The sequence below is a fragment of the Sciurus vulgaris genome, assembly GCF_902686455.1.
Source record: "Sciurus vulgaris genome assembly, chromosome: 9".
Classification (NCBI taxonomy): Eukaryota; Metazoa; Chordata; class Mammalia; order Rodentia; family Sciuridae; genus Sciurus; species Sciurus vulgaris.
This window is the reverse complement of record NC_136469.1, coordinates 53,407,481-53,422,421: the sequence shown is the minus strand read 5'-3', so window position 1 is coordinate 53,422,421 and position 14,941 is coordinate 53,407,481. Positions and strand designations below refer to the sequence as shown.

The 14,941-nt window shown below is 35.6% G+C and overlaps 1 protein-coding gene across 2 annotated transcripts in view; it reads right to left on the bottom strand.

Annotated features, from left to right (window-relative positions):
- The window catches only part of TBCK (TBC1 domain containing kinase), a 297,654-nt gene that overhangs the window by 128,545 nt on the left and 154,168 nt on the right, over positions 1 to 14,941 (bottom strand). For both annotated transcript variants that reach the window (XM_079154680.1, XM_079154681.1), the window contains one exon: positions 11,634 to 11,806. In XM_079154680.1, the coding sequence (XP_079010806.1) occupies positions 11,634 to 11,806 (173 nt within the window). The remainder of the gene's footprint in view (positions 1 to 11,633; positions 11,807 to 14,941) is intronic.

Below are 14,941 nucleotides of genomic sequence, written 5' to 3'. Positions count from 1 at the left end.
GTACTATGGATGGCATAGACGACAGCTGCTATTTACTTGAAAGTCAGATCTAGTCCACAGCTGTTTATTGTTGTTGTTGTTGTTAATAGCTGGCCCTAACATTCACCTTTTTGTGGTAGAGCTGCCTAGGGGGACCTTCAGGTCCTACTCTTGGACACCTACTCCTACAGCAAAAGCAGAGAGAGGTCCCAAGATGATGGCCCAGAGGAATAACACAGTGTTGCAGCAGTTCTCTGAGTAAATTAGCATGTTTGCAAAATAGAAGCATTGGTGACTGAAACCAACATTTGGAATATGCTGACCCTATGTGTTGAAGCTAAGATATACCAACAACACAAGACTTTTAAAAAAGGATTGCCTCATAAAAGAGAAAGTGTAATCCATCTCAACAGGTGCACAAGTATGAGAGTTCTGAAAACACGAAGCAACAGGCAAACAAATCTCTCCCCCAAATTTACAATCTCCCACAAAGAAGGTCACAGAATTTGAAGGGATAAAAATTCAGAGAAAAACTACAAAAGGTTGATAAGTAAAAGGAATAATGAAGTAAAAGATAATCTAAGGAATGAATTATGAGAGCAAACACTGGGGATGAAAGACCACTGTATAAACAGAGATTTTGAAAAACCAATTCAAATTCCTGAAAATAAAGGCAAAATAAATTCAATAAAAATTTAGATGATATTCTCCAATTTGGGGAAGGGAAAAAATAACAGAATGAATCAAACAACATTGCTCTATGTAAATTCATGATTACACAAATGGTATGCCTTTACGCCATGTACAAACAGAGAAACAACATGTATCCCATTTGTTTACAATAAAAAAAAAATTTAGATGAAAGGATCATTAACACATTAGATTGCATAAAAAACTGAACTCCAGGTCTCAAAGACAGGGTATATGAACTTGAACACTCAGTAAACAATAAAGAAGAAAGGACAATGACAAAAACCGTTGAGAGACCAAACATTAGTCATTGGGATTAAATAGGGCATACATATAGAGAACAATGGCATTTAGAAGCTTTTTATAATAATAATAGCAGAAAATTCTCCAAGTGTTAGGAATGAGATGGACATTCACATACAGGTCACATATAGAACCTTAAATAGACTAGATAAAAAAAAAATTAAAAAAACCTCCCCAAGACACATGATAATCAAACAACTAACAGAGAATAATTGAATAATAAAAGCTACAAGACGAAAAACATCAGGTGACATTTAGATAAAAACCAATAAGGCTCACTTGTGAGTTCTCATATCAGTCTAAAATTCAAGAAAGTTTGAAATAATACAAGCTCTGAAAGAAAACAACATCAACCAAGACTGCTACATCCATAGAAAGCTATCTTTCTGAATTAAAGAAGAAATAATAACTTTCCAAGAGAAGGATAAATTAAAAGAATTCATGACCATTAAGTCAGCACTACAGAAAATACAAGAGATATCACACACGGAAGAACTCAAAAACAAACCCCAGAACTCCCAAATCGATGAAGCTCACTAGGAGTTAAGTAAATGAAAATTAAAACCAAATTAAATACATGAAACAAAACAAAAAGGCAGGAAATAATAAATATCTTTTCATAACTATAAATGTAAGGGGTCTCAACTCTCCAATTAAAAAACAGATTGGGAGAGTGAATTAAAAAAACATACTCAACATTTTTACAACTCGTCTTACAGGCAAAGACATCCACAGGCTGAAAATACGAAAATGAAAAATGATATTTCATTCACACAGAGTCTAAAAACAAGCAAGAGTAGCTATTCTCATATTAAACAAAAAAACAGATTTCAAGCAAAAATTAATAAAAAAATAAAAGGAAGGTCACTACATACAGGTAAAGGGAACAATACCACAAGAAGTTTTAATGATAGTACATATATATGCCCAAAAGGTTGGTGAACGAAATTACATAAAACAGTTCTTGACAGTAAGTCTCAGACTGACACCAATATGATAGTACTGGGTGATTTCAACACACACCTCTCACCAATAGTCAGGTCATGTAAACATAAAACCACAAGACACTTCTGACCTAAATAATAGTATAAATAAAATGGATCTAGCAGACATCTACAAAATATTTCATCTGACAGTCAAATCATTTTCTTCTCAGAAGCTCATGGAACCATTTCTAAAACACACAATATTTTAGGTCACAAAGTAAAACTTAGCAAATTAAAAACAATTGATAAATCCCTTGTGTCTTATTTGATCATAATGGAATAAAATTAGAAATTGAAAGCAAGAAAAATTATAGAAACCACAGAAACATGTGGAAATTGAATAACAATACTCTTGAAAGAAGTGAATCATAGAAGAAAGAAGAGGAGAAATAAAAAAAAAATCCTACAATCAATCAAGAATAGTGATACAATATACCAAAAAATCTGCATATCTGAGACAATATGAAGGCATTTCTAAAAAGGAAATTTATAGTATTAAGTGCCTACATTAAAACTGGGGGGGAGATATCCTACATAATCTAATGCTACACCTTAAGGCCCTAGAAAAGCAGGAACAAACTAATACCAAAACCAATAGAAGACAGGGATACAAAAATCAAAGATGCAATTAAAGAAATAGAGAATAAAAAAATAACGTTAAGGATCAATGAAACAGAATTGGTTCTTTCAAATCAACAAAGATTGATAAACCCTGAGGCAAAATAAGAAAAAGAGAAAGAAGACCCAAATCAACAAAATTAGAGATGAAAAAGGAGATATCACTACAGGCATTCCTGAAATCCAAAGGCTCACTAGGGACAATTTTGAAAATACACATTCCAATAAATTGGAAAACCTAGAAGATAATGACAAATTTCTAGAAACATATTACCTATCCAAACTGAACCAAGAAAATACAGAAAACCTAAATGACCAATATCAAGTAATGAGATTGAAGCAGTAATAAAAAGCATTCCAACAACAAAAAGCCCACATCCAGATAGATTCTCAGCTAAGATCTACCAGCTCCTTAAAGAAGAACTACTACCAATCCTCTTCAAATTATTTCATGAACATAAATGGCAAGAATACTCTGAAATTTGTTTTATAAAGCTAGTATCACCTTGATAGCAAAAAGAAGATACAGATACATCAAGGAAAGGAAACAATAGACCAAGATCCCTGATGAACATAGATGCAAAAAATTCTTAATAAAATAGTAGTAATTGACATTTAAAAACACATTATGAAGATTGTACACCATGACCAAGGTGAATTCATCCCAGGAATGCAAGGTTGGTTCAATATATGCAAATGGATAAATGATGTATGACATAAGTAGAATTAAGGACAAAGATCTCATGATCATCTCAATACATGCAGAAAACCCCTTTGACAAAATCCAGCTTCCATTTATGTTAAAAACACTGAACAAAATAGGGATGGAAGGAATGTATCTCAACATCACAAAGGCTATAATATGACAAACCCAAAGTCCAAATCACAGTGAATGGGGAGAAACTAAAAGCATTTCCTCTAAAATCCTGCAAGATAAGGGTGTCCATTCTTACCACTCCTAATTAATACAGTTTTTGAAACTCTAGTCAGAGAAATTAAGGATTATAAATAGGAGAACTGAAAATATCTGTTTGCTGATGACATGATACTATACTTAGAAGACCCACCAAAAAAAACGATACCAGAAGACTTCTAATAACTGATAAACAAATTAAGGAATTAAATTATGGCATTGCAGGTAAATGGATGGAGCTGAGCAATATCAGGCTAAGTGAAATAAGACAATTCCAAAAAGCCAAATGTTTTCTCTGATATGTGGATGCTGATTCATAATTGGGGAGGGGGCACTAGGGAGGAATGGAGGAATTTTGAATTGGGCAGAGGGGAGTGATGGGAGGGGACAGGGTATAGGGATGGGAAGAACTAAAATCAACATACTCTATCATACATGCATACCGAATTTATAGCAGCACAATTGACAATAGCCAAGTCATGGAACCAGCCTAGGTGACTGTTAAGAGATGAATGGATAAAGAAAATGTAGTTTATATACACAATGGAGATACACTCAGCTATAAATGACAAACTATGTCATTTGTAGGTAAACAGATGAAATTGGAGAACATCATGCTAAAGTCAGAATAAGAAAGACAAGAGTCAATGTTTTCTCTCATATAGGGATAATATGGGGGAAGGAGTTAAAAAAAGGGAAGATCTCAAAAAAAAAGAAGAAAGACCAGAAATGGAGAGGAAGGGGATCCAGGGGGAGGGAGAACAGGAGGACCTGGGGATGTATGGTGGAATGAAATCTACCAAATTGTGCTACGAAGATATGAACACACCTTAGTGAATCCTGCATATGTATATATATATATGCATGTGTATGTGTGTACAGACATATTATATCATTATTATGTATTAATTAAAATAATCGTAATAACAGAAAGGAGATTGAGTAGACTAGAGAAAGGATCAGGTGAAGAAAGGAGGGAAGGGAAAAGGAAGGTCCTGGGAAGTAAGACTGATGAAATTATGGTATACACATGTACAAATATGGAATAATAAATCCCACTATTATATATAATTATAGTGTACCAATTAAAAATAGATTAAAAATGGATAATGTTTATTATTAGAATATTTCATTTTACAAGTTGTTATGGTTTGGATGTGAGGTGTCCCCCAAAAGTTCACAAGTGAGACAACGCAGGAAAGTTCAGAGGAGAAATGATTGGGTTGTAAGAGTCTTAACCCAATCAGTAAATTAATCCCTGATGGGATTTAATTGAAGTAATAGGGTGTGGCTGGAGGAGACTGGAATTGGGGTGTAGCTATGGGGTTTATATTTTGTATATGGCGTGTGGAGACTCTCTGCTTCCTGATGATGCAAGCTGTTTCCCTCTGCTATGCTCTTCTGCCATGATGTTCTGTCTCACCTAGAACCTGGAGGAATGGAGCCAGCCTTCTATGGACTAAGACCTCTGAAACCTTGAGCCCTCAAATAAACCTTTCCTCCTCTATAATTGTGCTGGTCAGATCATTTACTCACAGCAGTGAAAAAGCTGACTAAAACACAAGTTAAAGTATACCCTATTAAATTTATTAAAGTATCAAAAAACAATATGTATATAATTCAAATTCAATTTTATGGAAATCATTAATATATTGTGGTAATAGAACATTTGGAACATATGAATTATTAAACTGAAAGCTACATTCACCATATTTATGAGCTTTGTTTTATAAGGACAATGTAGAAAAACCTGAAAGGCAGTTTTACAAAATGTCATCTCTCTTATCCACCAACAAATAAATTCCTATTAACTTTTGGCTGTTCCTTATTTTTAAAATTCTTCCTTTCCTTCTGTTATTTCTTATTATACAAAAAGTTGGTGCATAAACATATATTATAGTTGCACAGAAAACAACATAAAATATGGAAGAATGTGTAAAACAATTTTCCTAACTGTAATGTCTAAATAGAGATTTTTAAAAGTATCTGTATGAATGTAATCATGTATTAGGAAAATAGCTCCATTAAAAAGAACATAAATGGGGGGCGATACAAGATGGCAGACTAGAGGGTGACTGCATCTCCAGTCGCTCCAGAACCCAGGATCCAAGAAGGGGAGGCATTGAGAGACTTGGACTAAAATAGAGCCACAGGAGCCAGCCACAAGTCGCCAAGCCAGCAGTGACCTCCGACCCACAAGCAGCCTCTGGGACCAGGGCAAGGTAGCCAGAGACCTCTCCAGGTGGACCTGCCCCCCCGGCCACCCCGGCCGTGGGCTTTTTCCACGGGGCGATCCAAGATGGCGGACTAGAGGGTGACTGCATCTCCAGTCGCTCCAGAACCCATGATCCAAGAAGGGGAGGCACTGAGAGACTTGGACTAAAATAGAGCCACGGGGTGAGTATCCCCCACCCGGTGAAGTGGTGCCCGTTAGGCAGGCTCAGATTCGGGTGGCTTATTAGAGTAGGGCAGAGCAGCTAGAGTCCTCCCCATGCAGCCCTGTGCACTCCAGCAGTGGGCTCCTCCCTCAGGGCCAGATTCTCTAGCACATCGGTGCAGGCCCCCCAGTGAGAGCCTTTCTGCACAGAACCAAGCTTCAATTCCCTGAACCAGGGCGGCGAGTTCCTGCCCACAGGTTGCTTCAGGGACCAGGACAGGGCAGCCAGGGACTTCCTGAAGCAGCCCGCAGCCCGGCCCCCTCCAGCGGGAAGTGCCTTTCCAGGCTAGCTTCTCGGAGCAGACCCCCCCAGTGAGAGCCTTTCCACACAGAGCCAGCTCCAAGTCCTGGAACCAATAGAGGACTAGGGGCAGCTTTCCTTGGAAGCACTGCATTATCAAGTTACTCCAAGACTTCAGGCTACTGAAGGCAGGAAGGTGATACACTGGAAATCTACAGGGACACTATAAGCCAATAGAGAAAAGCTGCAATATCACAAAGGCCCACTGACACCTGACCAATATGAGAAAACAAGGGAAGTAAATGTCCCAAACAAACCTAGATACTATGTCAATAAAACCCAACGCAGAAGAAATGTCAGAAAGGGAGTTCAGAATGTACATAATTAAAACAATCAGGGAAGCAAACGAGGAGATGAAAGAGCAAAAGCAGGCATTAAATGATCGCACCAATCAACAGTTAAAGGAGCAAATATGGGAAGCAAGAGATCATTTCAATAAAGAGATAGAGATTCTCAAAAAAAACCAAACAGAAATCCTTGAAATGAAGGAAACAATAAACCAAGTTAAAAACTCCATAGAAAGCATAACTAATAGGATAGAACACCTGGAAGACAGAACCTCAGATACTGAAGACAAAATATTTAATCTTGAAAACAAAGTTGACCAAACAGAAAAGATGGTAAGAAATCATGAACAGAATCTACAAGAATTATGGGATATCATGAAAAGGCCAAATTTAAGAATTATTGGGATTGAGGAAGGCTTAGAGAAACAAACGAAAGCAATGAACAATCTATTCAATGAAATAATATCAGAAAATTTCCCAAATCTGAAGAATGAAATGGAAAATCAAGTACAAGAGGCTTATAGGACTCCAAATATACAAAATTACAACAGACCCACATCAAGGCACATTATTATGAAAATACCTAACATACAAAATAAAGACAGAAATTTAAAGGCCGCGAGAGAAAAGACTCAAATTACATTCAGGGGGAAACCAATAAGAACATCAGCAGATTTTTCAATCCAGACCCTAAAAGCTAGAAGGGCCTGGAACAACATTTACCAAACCCTGAAAGAAAATGGATGCCAACCAAGAATCTTATACCCAGCAAACATACTTTCAGATTTGATGATGAAATAAGATCCTTCCATGATAAACAAAAGCTAAAGGAATATACAAAAAGAAAGCCAGCACTGCAGAACATTCTCAGCAAAATATTCCATGAGGAAGAGATGAAAAACAACGATACAAATCAGCAACGGGAGGAACTAGCCTAAAGGAATAGCCAAATAAAGGGGAAACCAAATCGTGTCAAAAATCAAAAATGAGTCAAATGACTGGGAATACAAATCATATCACAATAATGACCCTGAACGTTAATGGCCTCAACTCATCAATCAAAAGACATAGATTGGCAGAATGGATTAAAAAGAAAAATCCAACAATTTGCTGCCTGAAGAGACTCATCTCATAGAAAGAGATACCCATAGGCTAAAGGTGAAAGGATGGGAAAAAACATACCATGCACACGGACACAACAAAAAAGCTGGAGTATCCATCCTCATTTCAGATAATGTGGACTTCAAGCCAAAACTAGTCAGAAGGGATAAAGAAGGTCATTTCATACTGCTTAAGGGAAGCATAAATCAGGAAGACATAACAATCATAAACATCTATGCCCCGAACATTGGCTCATCCATGTACGTCAAACAAATCCTTCTCAATTCCAGAAATCAAATAGACCACAACACAAAAATACTAGGCGATTTTAACACACCTCTCTCACCGCTAGAAAGATCGTCCAAACAAAAATTGAATAAAGAAACCATAGATCTCAATAACACAATCAACAATTAAGACTTAACTGACTTATATAGAATATACCATCCAACAAAGAACGAATACACTTTCTTCTCAGCAGCACATGGATCCTTCTCTAAAATAGACCATGTCTTATGCCACAAAGCTACTGTTAGCAAATACAAAAAGATAGAGATACTACCTTGTACTCTATCAGATCATAATGGATTGAAATTAGAAATAAATGACAGAATAAAAAACAAACTTCTCCAATACCTGGAGATTAAATAATACACTATTATATGATGAATGGATAACAGAAGACAGCAGGAGGGAAATAAAAAAATTCTTAGAAGTAAACGAGAACAAAGACACATCATATCAAAATCTCTGGGACACTATGAAAGCAGTACTTAGAGGAAGATTTATTTCATGAGGCGCATTCAACAAAAGAAGTAGATATCAACAAATAAACAACTTAACACTACAGTTCAAAGCCCTACAAAAAGAAGAACAGACCAACACCAAAAGTAGTAGAAGACAGGAAATAGTTAAAACCAGAGCTGAAATCAACGAAATTGAAACAAAAGAAACAATCAGAAATATTAACGAAATAATTAGTTGGTTCTTTGAAAAAATAAACAAAATTGATAGACCCTAAGCCACACTAACAAAGAGAAAGAGGGAGAAAACTCAAATTACTAAAATTCGGAATGAACAAGGAAATATCACAATAGACACTATTGATATACAAAACATAATTAGAAGCTATTTTGAATATCTATACTCCAACAAAACAGAAAACCTCGAAGACATCAACAAGTTTCTAGAGACATATGAATTACCTAAACTGAACGAAGAGGACATATACAACTTAAATAAACCAATTTCAAGCAATGAAATAGAAGAGGTCATCAAAAGCCTACCAACAAAGAAAAGTCCGGGACCAGATGGGTTCTCAGCCGAGTTCTACAAAACCTTTAAAGAAGACCTCATTCCAATACTTCTCAAAGTATTCCATAAAATAGAAGAGGAGGGAACCCTCCCAAATTCATTCTATGAAGCCAGTATCACCCTGATACCTAAACCAGACAGAGACACATCACGGAAAGAAAATTTCAGACCAATATCCTTAATGAACATCGATGCAAAAATTCTCAACAAAATTTTAGCAAATCGCATACAAAAATATATTAAAAAGATAGTGCACCAAGATCAAGTGGGTTTTATCCCAGGGATGCAAGGTTGTTCAACATCTGGAAATCAATAAATGTCATTCACCATATCAGCAGACTAAAAGTTAAGAATCACATGATTATTTCAATAGATGCAGAAAAAGCATTTGATAAAATACAGCATCCCTTCATGCTCAAAGCACTAGAAAAAATAGGGATAGTGGGAACATACCTTAACATTGGGAAGGCCATTTATGCTAAGCCCATGGCTAATATCATTCTAAATGGTGAAAAACTGAAAGCATTCCCCCTAAAAACTGCAACAAGGCAGGGATGCCCTCTTTCACCACTTCTATTCAACATGGTCCTTGAGACTCTAGCCAGAGCAATTACACAAACCAAAGAAATTAAAGGGATACGAATTGGAAAAGAGGAACTTAAACTATCCCTGTTCGCTGATGACATGATTATATATTTAGAGGAACCTGGAAATTCCACCAGAAAACTCTTAGAACTCATAAGTGAATTCAGTAAAGTAGCAGGTTACAAGATCAATGCTCATAAATCCAATGCATTTTTATACATAAGTGATGAATCTTGAGAAAGAGAAATTAGGAAAACTACCCCATTCACAATAGCGTCGAAAAAATAAAATACTTGGGAATCAATCTCACAAAAGAGGTGAAAGCCCTCTACAATGAGAACTACAGAACACTAAAGAAAGAAATTAAAGAAAACCTTAGAAGATGGAAAGATCTCCCATGTTCTTGGATAGGCAGAATTAACATTTTCAAAATGGCCATACTACCAAAGTGCTATACAGATTCAATGCAATTCCAATTAAAATTCCAATGATGTACTTCACAGAAATAGAGCAAGCAACTATGAAATTCTTCTGGAAGAATAAGAAACCCAGAATAGCTAAAGCAATCCTTACCAGGAAGATTGAAGCAGGGGTTATCGCAATACCAGAACTTCAACTCTACTACAAAGCAATACTAACAAAAACGGTATGGTATTGTTACCAAACTAGACAGGTAGGTCAATGGTACAGAAGAGAATACATGGACACAAACCCAAATAAATACAATTTTCTCATACTAGACAAAGGGGCCAAAAATATGCAATGGAGAAAAGATAGCCTCTTCAACAAATGGTGCTGGGAAAACTGCAAATCCATATGCAACAGAATGAAACTAAACCCCTATCTCTCACCCTGCACAAAACTCAACTCAAAATGGATCAAGGACCTCAGAATCAGGCCAGAGACCCTGCATCTTATAGAAGAAAAAGTGGGTCCAAACGTTCAACTTGTTGGCTTAGGATCAGGCTTCCTTAACAGGACTCCCATAGCACAAGAAATAAAAGCTAGAATCAACCACTGGGATAGATTCAAACTAAAAAGCTTTCTCTCAGCAAAGGAAACTATCAGTAATGTGAAGAGAGAGCCTACAGAGTGGGAGAATATTTTTGCCACTCATACTTCAGATAGAGCACTAATTTCCAGAATGTATAAAGAACTCAAAAAACTCTACACCAAGAATACAAATAATCTAATCAACAAATGGGTAAGGAAATGAATAGACACTTCATAGAAGAAGATGTACAAGCAATCAACAGATATATGAAAAAATGTTCAACATCTCTAGTAATAAGAGAAATGCAAATCAAAACTACCCTAAGATTCCATCTCACCCCAATTAGAATGGCGATTATCAAGAACGCAAGCAACAATAGGTGTTGGAGAGGATGTGGGGAAAAAGGTACACTCATACATTGCTGGTGGGGTTGCAAATTAGTGCAGCCACTCTGGAAAGCAGTATGGAGATTCCTCAGAAAGCTTGGAATGGAACCACCATTTGACCCAGCTATCCCACTCCTTGGCCTATACCCAAAGGACTTAAAATCAGCATACTACAGAGATACAGCTACATCAATGTTCATAGCTGCTCAATTCACTATAGCCAGATTGTGGAACCAACCTAGATGCCCTTCAGTTGATGAATGGATAAAGAAATGGTGGCATGTATATACAATGGAATATTATTCCGCCATGAAGAATGATAAAATTATGGCATTTGCAGGCAAATGGATGAAACTGGAGAATATCATGCTAAGTGAGATAAGCCAATCTCAAAAAACTAAAAGATGAATGATCTCGCTGATAAGCGGTTGAGGACATATAAGGGAGGGTAGGAGGGGTTAGCCTAGGGTTAGGGTTAGGTTTAGGGTTAGGGATAAGGAGGGTGGTAAGAATGGAGGAAGGAAGGAATGTATAGAGGGAAAAGAGGGGTGGGAGGGGTGGTGGGGAAGGGAAAAAAGTAACAGAATGAACAACATTGCCCTATATAAATTTATGATTTTTAATTAAAATAAAAAAAAGAACATAAATGACAATATTAAGAATAATAATGATACTAGCATATATTACTTTTGTACCCTTCTTTTTTTAGAGTTTGTAATATCAGTCTGCAAATACATACCAGATCTGTCTTGGGAGGCTCTGAACATTCGGCTGAAAAATACGATGAACTTCTGACTCCAGTACTGTCAGAAGTTGGTTTTTGAGGTTGAGCATGCTGTCTGTAAGTAGCACTTTTAGGAGTCCAACAAAACAGGTTGATCGATTCTCGTACACAGCGTTCAATGTCTATTTCTAGAAAAAAAAGAGCAAATAGAATTTGGATTGGTTTGTGATTATAAAAACCACAGTCTTTCCTACAAGTATATATGTGAAGGTAGCTAACTGGATAACTAATTAGAAAAGATGTGAATAAAAAATATAGATATTAATCAGTATATCAATTCCTGGAATGGTAGGGGTATTTGGTAGTACTGTATGCATACATGTTTTTGTCAGTGTTTTATTGATATTACCTACATATATACATGTATATGTGTATATGTTGCTATATTATTTAAATAACATAAAACATATCTCCTTATGACCCATTACTCTGATAATGGTTTTACCTTTGCAAAGTAAAATAGAGATGGAGAGGGTTAGTATTTGGAACAAGGTAGACAAAAGACACACTTCTACGGAAGTTTACTGGAGGTTTCATTAATATTTATTAAATGAAATAATCAAGGCAAAATTTATCAAAATTCAAGTCAGATATTTTCCTCTTTTATACTTTCCTGAATTTAGTGCAGAATGATTGAAACACATATGATTTAAATTATTTCAAAAAAAGAAACATTTCCATAGAAGACTTTCTGTTCTCAAATTTGGAATTTAGGTCTCTTTCAAATGGAGATAATATATATAGAAAGATGCAGAGATAACATGTATATTACAAATTCAAATTATTATGTTTTTATTGGAACCATATCAGAGCCTACCTTCTTGAAGAGGAATTAATCATTCTTGTGTGGGAAAAGTGGAGGGTCACAGAAAGATAGAAGTTCAAGAAGTTGACAAAGATGAAGGAATTTAGCACTGTTTAGCTTTTTTTCACTCTCTGAATTCCTAAAACAAGCAAATGGCAGATATTCTCATTTCCTCTCCAAAATTCCAGATGTATCAGCTCAGATGGGCAATGGAGAAAACTATGTTTAAAATTACAAAGGGATAAGTTTTCTGTTTCTGTTTTTGAAATGAAGGCCTTATAAGGTGGGAGAAGGAAACAGGCATTCAGTATATTTGGTGGATGCTGAGTGTGGTGCTTAATCTCGGTTGTCAGTGTGACTGGATTAAGGAACGCCTAGAACATTGGTAAAGCACATTTCTGTTTGGGGCCTAGTTGGAGGAAGTTGGGTCACTGGGGCATGATCTCCGAGGGCATACAGAGATTCTCGTTCTTTCCTTCCATTCTCTTTTGCATCTCAGTTGTCATGAAGTGAGCAGTTTCCACCACTATGAATTTTGCCTTGCCACCACATGCCCAAGGGCAAGAGGGCTAAGAGACCATGAACAGAAACCTTTGAAACTGTGGACCAAAATAAATCTTTCCTCCTTTTATTTATCTCAGCTATTTTGTCACAGCAACAGGAAGGTTGATGTAGTACATTAGTCATTCTTTACCATTGTAACATGGAGAACCCTTAGAGAAGGGAAGGGAAAATGACACTGAGCATCTACTACACGTAAGTATTGTATATTTTACAATAAGTATTATTTATGCAATAAGTATTACATATTTATTTTTATATTTCATTTAGTTCACTTAATTCTTTCAGTGATTCCTAAAGACAGGTATTGTAATCTTTCTCCCCTACCATTTCTGTTGAAGATGAAAAAGCTAAGAAAACATAAGGAAACAGACTTAGGTCATGTGCTACTATGGGTGGAATGTCTAAAGTTACTAAAAGGTTATAGGCATATTTTGTTATTTCCCAATTCATTTAGATTTAGAATATAACCAGCAGATCTGGAAAGATCAGTTACTCAATTAAGCATTCCTTTTTCTGCTATTAAGTGATTTCTGCCAGTTTCACAGCTGGTTCCATTGATCGCTACACAAAGAGGTCAGATTTCATCATTCTACATGCTATTCCAATCAAAAAATTCTATAAAATGGTTAAACAAGCTTTGAGATATGAGTGTATTTACATGAGAAATGGCCAAAATAGCACAGTATATTTTTTTAAAAAGCTCTATAACATAATTAACCTGATATTCCACAAAGTTAAGAAGACAAACACCAACTAGAAGAAAAATTGAAGTTAAGCTATTTTCCTCTATTCTGCTTGAGAAGAAAGAGATCACTCAATTTATTTTAGAAAACTTTCAATTAAAATAGTTACTATAAAAATTTGTTAGCTGAAGAGAAAAAGCTCTTGGTCATCTAAATTTTGTCTTTTTTGCTCTGATTAATCTCCAAAGGATTTTAGTTCATAGATTTTGTATGTGCAGTGCTCAAATCAGTTTGGTGCATCTGTCTACCCAGGAAAACCTTGAAATCAAATCAATGGTCCAGATCAGAGGCTGTTCTTAAGTCATTGGCAATGGAAAATGCCAATTTGTATCTGATTCCAAAACATTAACACCATAAACAGTTTATAGTAAATCTTGAAAATTTACTGGGGCAGTTTTAATTCTACCCTGATGGTCAGTACTGGAAGATACCCTATTCTCCATTCACCTGGCCCATGTTACCTATCCATCCCCAAATTCTTCCAAAGTACTTAATAATCTAAATATAGAAAAAATATTTTATAAACTGTACATTACAGTGTACAATTATTCTTATAAAGTAATATCTCTCACTTATAAAGTAATATTTTCTCTCTCACTTCATTATTTATATAGTGCATTGTGAATAAAGCATGTACCCGAGATTCTAAGTGAAGTAACTTATCTAAATCTTGGTTTCTTCATCCTTCTTTATAATTACTGAGTCTCTAAGAAACACTGAACTATGTTCAGCATGATAAAAACACGTTACAATTACCTGTGAGCAAAGGTAGGTAAAAAAAAATACATTTCTTCTGAAGCCTTCTTTTTATGCTTTAATGGCTGTTGTGTTGCCTAGATCATTGATTAGTTGTTTTAGGGGCACTTCTCTTTACTATTACCCAATTCTCTTCAGCTCTCCTCTATATATGATACCTATTTTGGCAGGGAGGACAGCACATTATTTACTTTCTTGATTTACTTCATCATTTTGATGGATCACATTATCTAGTAGTATACAAGAAAGGGTGAATAGGAGGAAAATTATTTGTATTTTTATTTTTTAGGAGTATGTGCATTTTGTTTTTTATTTTTTATTTTATTTTTTTTATTTTATTGTAAACAAATGGGATACATGTTGTTTCTCTGTTTGTACATGGCATAAAGGCATAC